The sequence below is a fragment of the Cannabis sativa genome, chromosome 6, assembly GCF_029168945.1.
Source record: "Cannabis sativa cultivar Pink pepper isolate KNU-18-1 chromosome 6, ASM2916894v1, whole genome shotgun sequence".
Classification (NCBI taxonomy): domain Eukaryota; kingdom Viridiplantae; phylum Streptophyta; class Magnoliopsida; order Rosales; family Cannabaceae; genus Cannabis; species Cannabis sativa.
The window spans coordinates 7,239,741-7,258,580 of NC_083606.1; the positions used below are offsets into that span (position 1 = coordinate 7,239,741).

The following is an 18,840-nucleotide window of genomic DNA, read 5'->3' on the forward strand; positions in this document are numbered from 1 at the left end:
TGCAGAAAAGTAATGTTGGGAAAACATAAGGGATTTTTTTTTTTTTTTTCCTTCTTGAAGCAAAACATAAGTTCTTGAAAGAAAACAAAGAACTGAAAAAAGTGTTGCTGAAAGACATGAACCACTTGGCAACCCTACAAATGGGGTTTGTCACATTATGCATAACATAACTCGGTTTTGTCACTTAGGTTTTCACATGCAAAGCACAGCAACTGATGAGTTATAGGACCCCAATAAATTAATCACAACTGTATATATATAACTCAACAACCAAAAACGTAATCATAGTCATAACTACTATTAATGCAAATATATGACATCAAATCATCAACTATATATGTCATCAGGCTAAGTACGAGGGAATCAATCTTAAGAGCAGCTCCAATAATTAATGATCCATTTATTATCGTTGCTCAATTAACAGAGCATGTCAGATCTATTTATAATGATAATACCAATATAAAATAATTCAGAAACCAAAACTGAAAGCAAGACAATATCTTATGCAAATAAAAAAACAAAAAAGATTGTTCAACTCTATTCCAAATAGCAAACTAAAGCAATTAAAGGACATTTATTTAGGGAAGTCGGGGAAAATGTATTGTGTAGTCATCAAATCAAAGTGTTGTAACTTTGAAGAAAATAATAAAAGAGGCATGCAGATGTAGTCCAACACTTCTATTATTTCAAGTAAACATATTAAAATGTACAGAATTTGTTTGCATGCAGATGCACCACCAAACGAATAGCCTCAGACATCAAAGAAAAAGTAATCAATGAATCATAAAAGAGAGAGGGAGAAGATGATGAGTGTGATGATGAACAGCAGGCCACAGACAACTACATACATCATTTTATTTGTTTCAATTAAATGGCTACCTACCTTTTCAAAGGAAGCAGTACTGTTGTAGCTGGACTTAATTAAGTTCACATCTATATATATATATATATATATCTTTATAAAAAAGTGCTTATCTAACGGCATTTTTTGGTTTAACAGAATATCCTTAAAAATAAAAGAATATTCTGTTAAATTTAACGATTATGTTTGATCTCCCGTTAAAAAATATACCCAATAATTAAACCCAAAAAATTAAACAATCTTTTAAATAAACAATCTTTTAAATATTAATAATCTCTTTTTAAATTAAAAAAATCATCTTAGCCACATATCTCTCTAACAAACCTATCTTGGGAGAATATTAATAATTTTTTTATTTATTTTTTAAAAAAGAAAAATATAGATAAAATATGTAGAAAAGATAATATAAAAGAAGATTGATTGTGTTGGCCTAGAGATTTTTGGGCTTGGGCTTAAAAAAATAATAAAAAAAAAAGATGAAATGGGCTGTAATTAGTATTTACCTGTTTGTGCTTATTTTTAGTTTTATTTTTAATTTTACCACCAAGAGGAGAAGGTTGAAAAATATTAGAATATGAAAATATTATTGGTGCTTATTAGTAATTTGCAAAGAATGTGAAAGTCTATAAATATATAGTTGTGTAGCTATTATTAGATATGAAATGAGATAATAGAACTTTTTTCAATTAGAAGATTAATGTATATATATACGGTGCTTCCATTATTATTTGTTTTCTATTTTTTTAATATTATTAATTAATAATAAGTGTTTTTTTTTTAAAAAAAAAAAAAGAAAAATCTACATAATATACATAGAACTATGGGAAAAAAACAAAAAAATACAAAAAAGGAAAAAAAATTACAAAAATACTTTGGGCCGGCCCATTAAACATTTATACAGTCCACATACAAATATTTACAAAAATACCACATGCACTAAGCCTTCAGCTGTACAGAGCGAACCATGAAGATGAAAATACGCGCTCGTTTCAAAACCGCAAAACAACCAAAATGAAACCAAAACGAGAAAAATACAACTATTAATTCTGGCAAAATCAACTGGAAAAGAATACCTGCAATGATCTAAACTGAAAATGACGAAAAAAAAATCAGAAAAACTGTGAAGAAACTGAAATTACACATTTGTTTTCTATTTTATTCGATCAAGATAACTCCCCCTAATATCGAAATCTATATTCATGAAATGTAGATCTGTAACAAACAGATCTGGAGCTCCCACTAAATCTAAAACAATGTATGATGTGAAAAATTTTTAAAAAAAAAACCTCATGAATAATACATCTACGTTATATACAGTTGCATTTTGATTTATTTTTTGTTTTGGTTGCCTTATAGTTGCATTATCGTTTTATGATAGTTTATATATTATGCAAGAATTTAATTTGATGGGGACTAAGAAATAGTAGTTATACATAGTAAGTTTTGTGCAAATAGTTGCATATTAATTTTATAGTGAAATAACATATGCAAGTAGCAAAACTATAACAAAACTACAAAACAACTGTATGCAAGTGCAAATAGTTGCCTTATAGTTGCATTATCGTTTTATGATAGTTTATATATTATGCAAGAATTTAATTTGATGGGGACTAAGAAATAGTAGTTATACATAGTAAGTTTTGTGCAAATAGTTGCATATTAATTTTATAGTGAAATAACATATACAAGTAGCAAAACTATAATAAAACTACAAAACAACTGTATGCAAGTGCAAATAGTTGCCTTATAGTTGCATTATCGTTTTATGATAGTTTATATATTATGCAAGAATTTAATTTGATGGGGACTAAGAAATAGTAGTTATACATAGTAAGTTTTGTGCAAATAGTTGCATATTAATTTTATAGTGAAATAACATATGCAAGTAGCAAAACTATAATAAAACTACAAAACAACTGTATACAAACTAAAATACAGGAAAAACTCTTTGAACATCAACATCCATGATAAATCTCATTGTTACCCATTGATGATATAAAAATGGGACCGACTGTGTTAATCTAATCTATTAGCTTTGCCACCTTTACTCATAAATCTTAATCATGTTTGTCCTAATACTTTTCTAATATTAATTTTATAACTCTACTCACGTCAATACTACTATAAGCATGAATTAGATCGTTTTCTTTTCAAGTATAGAATATCATCGGTAATTGTTTCTTATTATTTTATTTTGTTATCTAATTATTTCGACGTGGCTTTGAGCTAGTCCAGCGAGAATGAAAATGACATTAAAATTGTACGAATTTATTTGTACATGCTTATATCAGTTGAATGGCCTAGTCAAAGTCTTCTCTTTTGTCATGAAAGTATTTCAGAAGTTGTAAAGTTAAACTAATAAGTTAAAAAGATTTAATTAAAAACTGAAATAAAATTAAAAATAAAAAGAAAAGAAGAAAAAAAGAGAGTGAAATGATGGATTGATTGATAGAAGTCAATCCTAGACCTAAGCAACAATATATAAGAAACTAGCTTTACAATTAAAAATTAAAAATAAAAAGAAAAGAAGAATTGTTATGGAAAAAAAATTAAAAATTAAAAACTGAAAATAAAAATAAAAATAAAAAATTAAAAACTGAAATAAAATTAAAAATAAAAAATAAAAAATTGAAATAAAATTAAAAATAAAAAAGAAAAGAAGAAAAAAAGAGAGTGAAATGATGGATTGATTGATAGAAAATGAAAAAAGAGAGGGAAGAGAGTAGGATTTGATAGATGATGGATGGAATGATGACTAAGTGGTATTTGTGTAATAAAACCAACTTTGTAAGTAAAAATGTAGACATAGGCGTGTAGAGGTATTTAGGTAATAAATTGTGCAAAATAGATTTTTCATGTAAAAATTTCTAGAACTATTGACTTTCAATTTTTTATTTTTCTATTTTTTTTTTTCCCATCATTCAACGACGAGTGTTTATCCATAAATTCCATCGCTCTTTGTATGCCATGTAACTCTGTCGTTTTTAATTAATTAACAAATTAATCAAGAACCATATTTAATCCAAAAAAAATACAGTAATGATTCACAGACAATGACTCCTAATTATAATTGCAAGGCTCTCTCTCCACATGTAGTACATTTTTCTAATATTAAATATATCTTCCTTTATTTGATGGTTAGATTGACGTCTAGGGTGATTATATATTTTTATATTATATATGGAGTTTAAAATAAAACTATATATTTTGATAATAAAATTATATGGAACGAAGCTACAGTTTATTGTGTTCATATGAGATAACACTGATCTTTTTTTTTTTTTTATTAAATGTAACTTTTAGTCACAACAAAATATTACTTGTGACTAAAACATAGTATTTAGATACAAGTAGGGGCGGACGTAGGTGTGTAGTTGTGGTGGCCTTGGCCCCTCAAAATTTCTAAAAATCAATGTATATGTCTTCTTAATGAACAAAAACCATATATATATATATATGCATTAATTCATAGTTCATCATTACAAAGAAAAATCCAAGGAAAAAGGTAAAAAGTAGTATATTGAATTATTAACTTGTTTTTATTTTTTATTTTTATAATAATTTATATGGTAATATATTATTTATAAATTAATAATAGCTATAATAGCTTGTTACTATTTATAGAAAAAAATTAGAGTAAAAAAAAAATTAAGTGTCTTATTTTTAAATTTTGCCACAAATATATAAGTATGTTATTTAAAAAAATTATAGTACATTTCAAAATAAGATTGTTTAAGTATATCTTTTATCTCTTTCTATATTTATATCTTTTATCTCTTTCTATATTTAGAAGAATTTTTTAATTTAATTTTTTTTTTATAATCATGTATATTATAATTATTTAGAATAATTTGTAAATTTTTTAGAATAGTTTACATTGCCAAAAATAAGATTTAAATATTTTGTTGCACAAGTGATTGTTTTTTCTTTTCCGGCACAGAATAAGTAATTGTTTAAACCTTATTTTTTGGCACTACAAACTATTTGGAATCTTTTAAAAATTTATAAGTAATCTTAAATAATTATAATATACACAATCATGAAAAAAAAAAATAGATTTAAAACTCTCCTAAATATCAAAACAAATAGCTAGGAAGGTGTCAAAACACCCCTTTTAAGAGGTGTACTTATTATAGATTTATTCTATTATTTTTAATTAATAAATTAAGTATCCTAAGAAAGTAATTAAGTAGAATATCCCTAATAAAAACTTTTACCTTAATTTTTCTAGTTCTTCCCTTCAAATTTTGATTATGTGTTGATTATTGTGCTTTCAATAGTCTTTCTTATTTATGTGAATATATCTTTTATCCAAAGTATCAACTTTTATTGCTGAAACAAATATTAATTTTTTTTATCGATACTTATCTTTTAATAATTGGTCCCCCCAAGAACTTAATCCTGGCTCCGCCCCTGGATACAAGTTATTACTAATTTAATTTTAATCACGACAAGTATTGTGACTAAAAAACATAATATTTTTAATCACGGATCTTTTAGTCACAACATAAAAATTTATAATTAGTCATAATATTTTCACATTTAATCACAAATTTTGTTGTGATTAAAAGTAAGATTTGTTTTTTGTAGTGCCTTATACAGTTTTGAAATACATGAGAGATCTCCTCAATGAACAAAAGTAAGTCTTTTCAATGCTATTGAAGTTTCAATAGTGATTGTAGTGGCACTTTTTCAACACTTTTATTTCTTTGATTAAATGATTATAAAAAATAAAAATTGAATAAATAAACAACAAATATCTAAATCATAAGTTTAAATTTAATTGGATACAATTTTATCTATTTTTTCATAATTATTAATTAATAGATTTTATTTGATATATATAGTAAAAAAAAGGCTATTTACAAAAAATATGGGAAAAAAATCAAAGTTTTGATAAATGTGGCATGCAAACTTAATTGCATTAAATATGGCATTTTTTCAAAAACAAACTTAAAAATATGGGAAAATCATTAAAGATAAAAAAGAATGCCATAAAAAACTATAAAATTATGGTTCATATTTTATCATATAAATTAACCAGTTATTTACACAAATACTGTGACTATAATTTTTTTTTTTTACAAAAAAAACCAAAAAACTACAAAAGCTAAAACAATAGTAATATAATTTTGTTAAGGCAATAAATTAAAACAACAGTTTATTCTATGTAATCAAAGCCAGTTTTTTAATGAAAAAACCAACTATACACTTGTCAAAACTCTTATATAAATTTTACATGCTTTTTATAAGCTCAAAAACTTGATCATCAACCCACTATCAAAACTAATGCCAAAACTAATACTGACACAATAATAATGTTAAAACCAGTTATAAACTTCTTAGAAACTCCAATACTAGACCATCAACACACTACCAAAATATTCACTATACACTAAAGAATAATATTAGTCCTAAAAGAAGTAAAAAATAGAATAAGAGTAAATTGCTAGAGAGTTGTTATCTTAATGAAAAAAAAACCAGTTATGTTATGGATATCAAAAACTATAAATAAATTTTACATGCTTGTATTCTAAATACTGTATGGAATATTGAACAAATCAAATACAATACCAAAATAAAATTAGTAAAAACTTCTCAAAAGCTCCAAGACTTAATCATCAACCCAGTACACTATCCAAAATAGTCATTACCCACTAAAATAAAATATTAGCCACAAAAAAAAGTAGAAAATAGAATGAAAATATTCGTTGAAGTTGTTATCGTTGTCAGATTATCATCGAAAAATTCGTCGGAGTTGTCTTCATTACTGGAAAGTCACCATTGTTAGACATTGGAGTTGTCACTGGTGTTAGACATTAGAATTTGATACACTGAAACCAGTTACAATAATCAGCTAGTTAAAACTATAACTGAGAAACCAATTATTTAAACCAACCGAATCAAAAACTAAAATATTAGAGCCAGTTACGTAAAACAACAAAAATAATAACTAAAAAGGGAAACAAGTTACCAATACAACCTAAAATAATCAAAAGATAAATTGAAACATAAAAACTAGTTTTCTTAAAAAAATAAAACTAACACTTAAATTGCAGAAACCAGTTACATTAGATAGTTTGAAACATAAAACCTAGTTCTTAAAAAAAATAACAATTAAACTGCTGAAACCAATTACATTAGATAGTTTGAAACATAAAACCTAGTTCTTAAAAAAAAATAACAATTAAACTGCTGAAACCAATTACATTAAATAGTTAACTAAACAAAACTAACAATTAATATAGAAACAAAAACATAAGAAGCCTAAAACAGTAAAATGATATATTAAAACATGAAATAGCTAGTTAATTAAAAAAATTAAAACATACCACAAGAGAATTCTTAACATATAAATAAATTTAAATTACTGAAACTAGTTATGTTAAACAACTAATTAAAATTTGACACAGAAAAACTAGTTACATAAAGAAAGTAAATTACGTAAATCTGACACAGTAAAACTAGTTTCTTAAAATAACAAAAGAAAAAATAAAACTTAAACCTCAATTACGTAAAATAACATACCAACAATTAAATACGGAAATCAATTATTTAGTACAACCAACTAAAAATTGAACATTCATATAAGAAGATAAATTAAAACAAATTAATATATTTCAAAAAAAAAAAAATACATACCAAAGATGAATCCTTAAAATTTGGATCATATTTACTTTTTTATTTTTTTTTCTTGTGAATAACCTTCCTAAGAATTTTAATTTTAATTAGATGAAGTTTCTTCTTATAGTCAACACTTGAATCTTTAACAACATCTTTCATTGTATCCTTATTAGAGGAATCATATTCCATCTGAACAAAATACAAAAAATAAACTGAAACCAGTTTCATCTTACAACAACAACAATGAACATTATAAAAACCAAACAAAAATGAGTTTTGTCACACAACAACAATGAAGTGTGAGAACCAGTTTCGAGCCTAGAAATAAAATAATAAAAAGAAACTTAAAATAAAAAATATACATTAACATAAAAAAAAAATAGAACAACCCCATTGCATAACCCTTAAAATCTGTGAAACCAATTTCGAATTTGTAAACCATGTGAAACCAGTTTCGAATTTGTGAATCATGTAAAACCAGTTTCATCAGAAACCAAATGAGAAAAAAAATACACACACGCAAATACAAAAAATAAAAAATATTGATCACAAATATAATCAAAGCAACACACAATACACAACAATAATCTAAAAACAAAATATAGGTGTGAAAACAAGTTTCAAACCTAGAAATAAAATAATAAAAAGAAACTTAAAATAAAAGATATACAATAACATCATAAAATGGAGCAACTCATTACAGAATTCTCAAAATATGTGAAAACCACCAGTTTCGAATTTGTTAACCCTGTGGAACCAGTTTTGACTCTATGAAAAATCATAACAAAACATGTAAAACCATTAAAAAAAAACTTGTGAACTCATACAAAATCCTAACAAAACTTATAAAACCAGTTTCCCTCATATAAAAAATAAATAAAATATGACAAACTTACAGAAAAAAAAAATATATATTATACAAAAAAAAATACTAAGATACCATATAAAAGTTCTTAAGAAATGACTTATAAAATTAAACTACTAAAACAAGAAACTAATTATAGCAAACAACCAATCAAAAATATAACAATAAAAACCAGTTATGTAAAGCAAATAAATTGAACATCATTACAAAACCCTCAAACATGTGAACCATATGAAAAAATCGAGAATCAGCAAAAAGAAGCAATACCAACCTGGGATACCAGGGGAAGGCTCTTTAAAACAAAGTAAGGACATAGAAAATTGAATTTTAGTCATGAGAAAGTGTTTGGCCACAAATTTTGGATTGTTAATGAAAGTAGAAATATAAAAAATCCAAAACTTGTTCACCAATTTAAATTGTATTAAACAATCTGGAGGTACCAACAACATGATTTTCCCACAACCTCACTTGGAAAATCACAAAATCTAGCCATTTCTGCCATGAATGATCAAACTAAGCTTTTATTCAAAGCTTTTTTTGTTCATAAAAACAGAATATACAAAAAAATTCAAGAGCACAACATCAAAAAATTCCTGGTATAGCAGCAGTAATTTTCCGAAAGAGTGCCTGAAAAATTATTCAAGCATTGTAACGTAATCCATATACTCTCATGAGTAATAGCAAATCAAAATGGAAAGAAGAAATTCCCAACATGAGGTTCACATCACTCAATTATTTAGCAAGTTTAGTAATATTGTAAATTGGTCAAACTGATGCTAAACACAAATATGAAAAATAGTATTTGAGAAGATTTTAATATCATCTTATAACCCTGGGCTATTTTCCATATCCCTTCCAAAACATTTACTGAAAATATTTGACTACTTCATAATAAATTCTCCCACCCAATACTCCCCCGAAAGAAAAATTAGAAAATAATAGTACATGATAACTTTCAGAATGGGTTTACCTTTATATTAAACTCAACCTTAGCACTGGTTTCAATAAACATGATTTTCTCCACAACCTCATTTGGCAAATCACAAAATCTAGCCAAAATCTATCATGAATGATCAAACTAAGTTTTTAATCAAAACTTTTTTATTCATAAAAACAGAATATACAAAAAATTCAAGAGCACAATATCAAAAAACCTATCTCAAAAGATAAATGAAAATAAAAATAGTACAAAAATTAAAAAAAAAATGATAATAAATACACAAGTGAAGTGAGTAGCTGACCTTAATTTATGTATGATTAACCTCTTGCTCTTCTTCCTTTTCAATAACTTGGAATTACCTAAAAAAATTAGAAACAAAAATGCATGTAATCAACAATGGTGGGTATGAAATTAAGTTAAAAGGTGTTGGTTTGAAAATGGAATAGAATGAATCGATTGATGAAAATAAATTTCCAAAATCAAGTACTCACTCAGTACTTGTCTTCTCTTCTTCAAGAGCAATAGCATAATAGTTGCTTACATCAAATACTTATAATATAACATTTTCATGTGCTTGATAGTGAGTTTCATAGTGAAAAACTTGTAGAGAAGGCAAAAGGCGGTGGCGGTGGTCCAGATGGGATTTGGTCACCGGAGCTACCACTGATCGGTGGTCTGCAGAGGGAGAAGAAAGGAGAGAGGCAGCGGCTGAGCAGTGTGGCCTTCAGTTTCAATCCGATTGTGGAGAGAGAGAGAGAGAGTATCGTTTAGGGTTTGATATGGGATTTAAAAATTAAATTTACAAAAAATGGTAAAGGGAATACCATAAAAAACTTCAGATTTGGACAAATGCCATATAAGAGTGGTAAAGTTGAAAAAGCCATATTTATCAAACTTTTTTATAGAATCCCATATTTAGTGTAATTTTCACTAAAAAAAACCAAATTGCAAAATCACTTATGTGTAAAAGTAAATAGTTAACTCATTAGCAGGCCCGGCTCTGGGCATAGGCGGGCTAGGCCTGTGCCTAGGCCCTACCCAACCCAGGGGTCCAAATTTTTTTTTCTTTTAAAATTATATATTTTTTTTTACTGATTTTAAAAAATACCACATTTTTCCTAACGTAAGGGCCCAAAAAAAAATTTTCCTGTGGCCCACTTTGTTTCAAGGCGACCCTGCTCATTAGTGATGACTACAAGTTAGTGAGACAAAGTTAAGACAACGATTTTGAATGTAATTGTGACTACAAGTGAGTAGGGTGATGATAATAATTTTGAAAACTAACCATATAATAGTATATATAATAAATAAAAAATTATCATTCATCAAATTCAAAATAATTAAAAAAAATTAAGACTTTATAATATTAATTTATTTTTCTTGTAAAAAATGAAAGTTTAGAAAAATAATTATTCATGTTATTATTAAAAAAATTATATTAAACTATATCATATTTAAAATGTGATAGTTTTATTTTATAATTTAGTTATCACTAAATAAAAATAGAACCCCATGCAAAACCCAATTTGTTTTCTAGTTTAACTAATAATTCAAATTTGAGAAATGATTGGTCTAAAATCATTCTGACCCGTTCTTCTTCTCTTTCTCAATCCCCTAATTTCATAAGGAGAAACTTATTCAAAATCAGCATTCTAAATACCAAATAAATAGCCTGAATGAAACCAAACCGTAAGCACAATGGGAAAAAAGAAATGACTTACAAACCAAAATAAATGATGCAACACAACACAGCACATACAATGAGCATCATTTCCATTAGTCAAAACTCAAATCTCCTAATACACCAGCCAGAATTTAGGGATGAAATTGAGTTTTCCGATTCACTGACAATGTCCTATAACCTTTAAAGAATGTTTTTTTTTTTTTTTACATTTTTACGGTTTTTCAAAAAATAACACGAAAATAATATAAAATCAAAAAGAAAACTACATAAAAATAACATGAAAATAATAACAAAAAAATAACATGTATATAACAAAAAAATAACAACAAATTAACAAGATTGTAACATAAAAGATCGTATTTTCTGTAAATAAAATTAAAAAATCGTAAAAATATTTAAAATTCCGTGAAACCGTATTTTTGTAATTTTTTTGTTGCTTTTATGTTTTTGTAAAATAATCCCATATATAATACCACTCTTAAATCCAACTGCCTAATATAGTGAAAAATAATTTTTGGAGTTAAACACAGGAGAAAAAATAAAGAGGAGTTAAAGAAAAAATTTCAAAATGCAATACATAACTTGGTAAAAGAAATAGAAAAATAACATTAAATAATTTAGACCACGTTATTTAACTTTTAAAAGTTAATTATTTTGAAAATTTGGTTTACGAGTTACTTAAAAGTGTAATAATTAATAACTGTAAAGAGATAATTGAAACCAAAATAAAATTGTCTTTAATGTAAAAGTTTGGACCCCAAACAACCAAACAATAAAAAGCAAAATAAGTCGGTACATAAAATTTGTGAAAAGTAATGTAACTAAAACACAAGGTTCTTTTTTTTTTTTAAGAGCAAAACATGAGTTCTTAAAAGAAAATAAAAGACTGAAATAGTGTGTTGTTGAAAGACATGAACGACTTGGCAACCGTACAAGTCGGATTTGTCACATTATGCATTACTCGGACTGTCCAAGATCCCCCATAATAGCTACCGACTCCATCCTATTCCTTAGCTTTTTAATCCCATACCTACACATACAAACCACAACAACAACTCATAAATTATTAGAGAAACCCAATAAATTAATCACAACAACTATGTATAACTAAACAACCTAAAACGTATTCATAGTCATAAGTACTGTCAATGCAATTATATGACACCAAATCATCAACTATATATGTCATCATGCTAGGTAGAAGGGGATCAATCTTAAGGGCAGCTCCAATGATCCATTTATTATCGTTGCTCAACAGAGCATGTCAGGGATTGAACTACCTTTGATGGTAACTACTTCACAGGAATTGATAATAACTTTTATTTAGAAAAATAACATTAAATAATTACTCAAGATCTAATCCATCAAAACCTGATTTCAATCATAAATTAAAGATCTAAAACAACTCAGAATTTTGATAATCAAAACTAGATCAAATATAAAGAACCTTTTTTTTTCTCCATTATGAAGGCGTAAGGTGACGACTTCCTCTTCCGATGACGAAGAAGAAATCCAACCGGAAGCTAGATCCATTGCAACGTTCTAATCAGCGTTCGCTTGCTGCTAATTTGCTAGGAATGGAAGGAACTGAAGAATTAGCTTGTGATTTTGATGATGCAATGGATGCTAGTCTTCCGTTGCAACAGGAAGAAATTGATAGCAAAGAGTTCGACATTGATCTCCCAGATCCGTCGCACTTTTCTAATCCAAGCTCAGGGAAGAATGGAGGTGTGATGCTTCAAGATCATGCTTCACAACACTGGGAGAAATTAAAGACCAAGGTGAAGTACGTCGGAGCCAGACTTCACTACACTCAGCCATGAACAAAAGGGGTCGGGGAAAGGTAATTGCTAAACTTGATCTTGATGAAATTGCGATTGAATCTGAATATTGGAGTACAGAATGCTACTGTGTCTACTGTTCAGGTTCAAGATTTAGCTGATGTCGTGGTTAATAGTGCTTAGGCAGTGGTTCGTAATGCTGCTGTGTCTACTGGAATAAGAGATGATTTTCAGGTTAAAGATTTAGCCGGTGTCGTGGTTGTTAATGCTCAAGAAGTGGTTCATAATGCTGCTGCCGTGGATGATGTTGTTGATGCCTCACACCTGATTGCTGCTGCAACTGTTGAGAATATTCAGCAAACAAAAACCGCTGTGACAGATAGCACACTACAAGTTTCGACAGTAAGAAAGAAAGGGAGCATTGTACAGTTGGGAGTTGGGGAAGACAAAGGAAGGGCAGTGGGAGGTTCGAAAGAGGAAAAGTGATAGAATTTAGAAAAGAATGATTAAGCAGGGGAATAAATTCATTGTATTACAGAATGAATAATTGCAATATACTGAGTTTGAACATTAAGGCATTCAATAAAAGGAAGAAACAGGAGAAAGTTAAAGAAATTTTGTGTACAAATAAGGTGGCAATTGGAGCAATCTTGGAAACTAAAGTTAGGGGTAGTAAAGTTGAAGAAATAATGAAATCCTCTTTTGTAGGATGGGAATATTATACAAGTCCAACAATAGAAGGTAGAATACTAATCATTTGGCTATGTAAGTTTGTTTCGATTGAAGTGATAGAAAGAATAAGCAGTTTGTTTGTACACTACAGAGTAAGAATGACTGGTATTAATGAAGACTATTGCTTCACTACAGTATATGGGAGCAATTTTCCAGCCGAAGGACAATGTCTATGGCAAATGTTAGCTAGTTTAGACATGCTAGTGAAGCCTAGGCTAATTTATTGAGACTTTAACACTGTGTTTCATCATAGTGATAGAATTGGAGGGAAACCGGATACAACTGGTGAAATCTTGGAAGCAAATAAGTGGTTATTCTTGGGATTAGCTAATAAGATGAAGAGAAGCGGATCTCATTACACTTGGACAAATAACCAGGAGAATGGAGTAAGAATCTACTCAAGAATAGATTGGGTGTTTAAAAATGAAGATTGGGTAGATCTTTACCCAAAGACAAAGGCTCACTTTCAATGGAAAGACATCTCAAATCACTGTTTTGTTGTAATTAAAAGCTTGAATTTGGGGAGTTTGGGGTACAATCCTTTCAAGTTTTTAAATATGTGGATTGTGCATCCCGAGTTTAGTAATACTGTCCTCAACTGCTGGAGGAAGGAAGTCAAGGGGAGAGATCTAGTGGCTGTATGTGTCAAGCTGTATTGACTACAAAGATGATCTTAGGATCTTTAATAGAGAAAAGATTGGTGATGTTAAAGTTAAATATGAGAAGACAAAGGAGTAATACAATAAGGCTCGCATGGATTTACAACAGAACCCCCACTGTGTAAAGCTCCATGAGGAACTAGAGGTAGCCCGTGACAAACATACCAACAACATCAAACAAATTGAAAGCTTCTTAAGACAAAAAAGCAAGGTAGATTGGCTACAATTTGGAGATGAAAATTCAGCCTATTTCCATGCTTATATTAAGAAAAAAAAAAGGGAGGCAAATAGGATCACAACCTTTATTGATGAGAATGACAAGATTGAGGATGACTATCCAAAAGTTATCACTCATTTTCTTTCTTATTTTAACGGTTTCATGGGGACTACAACTGTAACTACAGAATCTATTCTTCCAGAAATAGCGAAAGAAGGGCTATGTCTTTCCTTAGAGCAACAGATCAATCTCATCAAGCCTTTTACTCAGCAAGATGTGAAGAAAGCACTATTCTCCATACCAGATCTAAAATGCCATGGACCGGATGGCTTCGGGTCAAAATTCTTCAAAAGTATGTGGACAGAATTGGGCAAAGAAATCTCATCTGCTGTTATCTTATTTTTTCTGCATGGGAAACTACCGATTCAGCTGAATGAGACTCTTCTCATGCTCATTCCAAAGACTGAAACTCCTTCTCAAGCTGTAGACTACAGGCCAATAGCATGTTGCAACACTTATACAAGTGTATATCAAAGATGATTTGCTCGAGATTGTCTGAAGTTCTACTGATCCTTGTAGATGAGAATGTGTTCATTCAGAATCGTTCTCTTGCTCATAATGTACTCATTTGATAGGATTTGTTGAAGGGATACCAAAGAGAGAACATCTCTCCCAGATGTTTTATGAAAATTAATCTAAGCAAAGCTTATGATACAATTGATTGGGAATTCTTGGAATCTTTGCCAAAAACCTACTGCTTTCTGAGACAGTTTATTACATGGATGATGGGCTATGTTAGGAATTTAGTATATGTTGAATGGAAAATTTCAAGGTGCCAAAGGCTTACAACAAGGGAACCCGATTTCACCTCTGATCTTTGTTCTGGTGATGGAATATTTAACTCAGACTCTAAAATAGAAGACTAGAGAAAAGAGTTTTGCTTTTCATCCCTTATGCAAGAGTTTGAAACTAATCAACCTATGCTTTGTTGATGATCTTATTGTATTCTGCAAAGGAAATGATAACTCAATCAAGAGCATAGCTGATGCTTTCTCTCATTTCAGCAACTGCTCGGGCCTCAAAGAAAACCACCACAAGTCTAACATTTATTTTGTAGGAGTTAATGAAGCAACTAGATAGGAGATACAACATCTGATACCCTTTAGCACAGGGAAATTCCCATTGAAATACCTTGGAGTGTTCCTTAGAGCAACCAAATGGAGACAGGAGGATTGTGAGACCATCATCAAGAAGCTCAAAATGAAACTACACACTTAGGCTAGTCTTCATCTCCCATTTGCGGATAGAGCTCTCCTCATTAACACTATCTTGATTGGAATTCGTTGCTATTGGATGAGTATTTTTCAGCCCCCTCAAAAGGTGGCCAAATAGATAGATCGGATATGCAAGAATTTTTTATGGGGAGAAAAAGGCAATACAAGTAAGATGCGCATGGCGTCTTGGGAACTTGTTTATAATCCAAAAGCTTGGAGGATTGGGATTTAGAGAGGGTCCTAAATGGAACAAGGCATTGTTAGCTAAGTACCTTTGGGCAATTAATTCTAAACAGGTTGCGCTTTGGCTCAAATGGGTGAATAGCATTTACCTAAGGGCAAAAATATTTGGTCTTTAGAGCTAAAAAATAATGTGAGTTGGTATTGGAGAAAGCGCTTGAGACTTAGGAATGTCTTCACCAAGGAGGACATTGTTCAAGTAGAGGTCAATGGAAAATTTAAGATTGGGAAGATCTATACTAAGCTCGTGAATGGAGAACAATATGAGTTTATGGCAACAACATGGTGCAAACTTTCGGACCCGAAGCATAGATTCATTATGTGCAATCTCTTCACAACAATCTTTTAACTAGAGATAATCTAGTTAGGAAACATGTGCCAATAGATATAAGGCTTTGCCCTGTTTGTGAGTGGAAATTTGAGTCACACATATTCATTTATTTTTTGACTGCCCTTACTTTTGGAGAATCATGCAACAGATTAAGGAATGGCTTGGTAGTCAACTTTGGCCTATGAATTTTGAGGATCTTCAGATTTGGCTCAAGAAAAAGAGACCGAGAAGACTCATTGGGATGTTTTCTTTGTTGTCTTAGCAGGTACAATATATTGCATATGGCTGAATAAGAATACTTGTATATATGAGAATAAATGCTTGAGTCCAAGATGTGTTAATGATAGAATTAAAGAAAGTCTGAAGTGCAGACTTACTCTTGTTAAAGAAAGGTGTTTATCTAGCATAGATAGAGTTGTTCTCCATAAGATAAAAGGGTTGTAAAGCATTGTTTTGAGAGGATTTCCCTTAAATTTGTACATGTTTGATTAATAGAAAATATTTTCTTGATGAAAAAAATAAAAAATAAAAAAAATTTGTCATCAAACTCTTCAATTAATAATATAAATAAAGTTAATAAAACAATAAAAAAAAAACAATAATTTATAGCATATATATGCAATGGAAAATGTGATTCAACTTTATTATATGAAAGTAATTCTAATTGATTTCAAAAAAGAAAGTAATTCTAATTTTGTAAAATTCCAAACTCTAGATTTTTGTCATAATTCCCAAGAAAAAAATAGGTCAAAAACTCATAATAATAATAAAATTATATAATTATTCAAAGCTCCTAATAAATTCTAATAAATGGACCACAAGCACAATTTCATCCAATATCAAAAACCCCAAAACGTAAATAATAAACAATTTATAAATAAGATATAAAATATTTTAAAATATTCTTACCGTTTTATTTTGAACCAACTTAATTATTCGGAAGAAGAAGTAGAACAAGAATCATAGTCTTCACTGTTCATGGGTTGCTCGTTCTGAAACAACAATCAATCAAGGAATATATACATAAAAATAATGTCCAGAAAAGAGGAATAATTCATAATTGATACGCATCGATTTTAAATAAAAACAAGAATAATTATGGCTGATTGAATTATATATATACATACATACCCAATGCTTGTTTGTTTTCCTCCCAAATCATTCTTACGCTTGTTTTGAGATCACCCTTCCAAACCTCTTCTATGCCCTCTTCATACATCACATCGTAAATGTATTCATACCGTAACTTTGTAATTATTTTAGCCAACTTAGAAGTGATTACATTTCCAGAAGAGAAATTCTCCAGGTGAGGGCATTCAATCACAAATACTTTTTTCAAATTAGGAAACTGTATCTCACTATTTCCGCAGTTGAAGCTTTTCAAATTGGGTAAACGATGAAGTGCTAAAGCCTCTAATTTGGGGAAGACCATCACATTCTCACCAGCTTCCTCCTCATCCACAATTACTTGTCTCATTTCTTTACACTTCTCAATGGTCATTTTCTGAAGTTGTACTAGACTTCTGGCGGTGGAGGAATTCATTAAATTTATCATTCCATCATGCACTGATATACGAATCTCTCTCAAATTTTGAAAGGACATAAATGATGTCATGAACATCCACTTCAAACTCACTTCTTCTAAATTAGGGACCACAACCTAAAATTAATTATTATTATTGTTATTAAAATTAAATAAAACTAACTAAAACAATAATTAATCACAAAGAATACATATATAGCAATACAATTCTTTTCGTACAAGTTAGTCAATAAGAAAACAAGCAATGATTCTAAAGTTATAAAACATTTGACAAAATATGTGAACATCCATGAAAATATTGGTTTATATATGCATGTGTATGCACATATATACATGGTGACATCACATATATGAGATGTAAAATTTTCTTTCTATAAAAATAAAATGAATAATGTAATAATAAAGATAAAATATGTCCATTAAATAGATCCAATTTGTTTTATATTTTTTTTAAAAAAATATATATATTGATATATATTTAGGTTATGTGTTTTAATTTTTGAAGGTTAAAATAAAAATATTATATATAATTTAATTAACTAAATAATAATATTTTAGTAAAAAATATTTATTTTAAAGCTCTATAAAAAGAAATATAATAGTATATTTTTGAAAAAAAATAAATAAATACAAATGCTTAAAGCTTTTAGAATAATTTATTTCAAAAAAACAAAAAAAACTTTTCGAACAATAAATTGAATTCAAAATATATTAAAAAGAAATAATAATTAACATTTTCAAAATTAAAAGAAGAAATTTTGTAGATTTATAAAAATTAAAAGAAAACACGCACATATCTATTCTATATAAAGTGTGCCTATATAACTGAAATTCTTGGTTTATGAGAAATTTATAGGTGACTTTTTATTTTTATTTAATAAAATAATAAAATATTATTTTGTATATAATAAAATAATAATAAAATAAATTCCATTAATATTTGAACTGATATTTAAACTGAATATTTAAATATTCGAGAATCACAACCCATTTAAAAAACTTATCGATCCCTCTTAGAATATTTGAACACACTTATAAAAAATACATTATACAAACCCATATATCCCAACAGCCGGAGTCACAAACCC

At 28.6% G+C, this 18,840-nt stretch overlaps 1 protein-coding gene and 1 long non-coding RNA gene across 5 annotated transcripts in view; both read right to left on the reverse strand.

Annotated features, from left to right (window-relative positions):
* Positions 1-6,368: 6,368 nt before the first annotated feature.
* LOC115712286 (uncharacterized) lies at positions 6,369-10,089 on the reverse strand. Its single transcript, XR_009688257.1, has 3 exons — positions 9,783-10,089; positions 9,593-9,650; positions 6,369-6,696 (listed from the first exon to the last, which is right to left on the reverse strand). It is a non-coding gene; the product is annotated as an uncharacterized LOC115712286 (long non-coding RNA).
* A 1,600-nt stretch (positions 10,090-11,689) lies between these two features.
* LOC115695810 (disease resistance protein At4g27190) overlaps positions 11,690-18,840 on the reverse strand; it is a 69,500-nt gene continuing 62,349 nt past the window's right edge. For all 4 annotated transcript variants that reach the window (XM_061116981.1, XM_061116983.1, XM_061116982.1 and 1 more), the window contains 3 exons: positions 17,341-17,869; positions 17,119-17,201; positions 11,690-12,005 (listed from right to left, as the gene is read on the reverse strand). In XM_061116981.1, the coding sequence (XP_060972964.1) occupies positions 17,179-17,201; positions 17,341-17,869 (552 nt within the window). In that variant the 3' untranslated portion in view covers positions 11,690-12,005; positions 17,119-17,178. The remainder of the gene's footprint in view (positions 12,006-17,118; positions 17,202-17,340; positions 17,870-18,840) is intronic.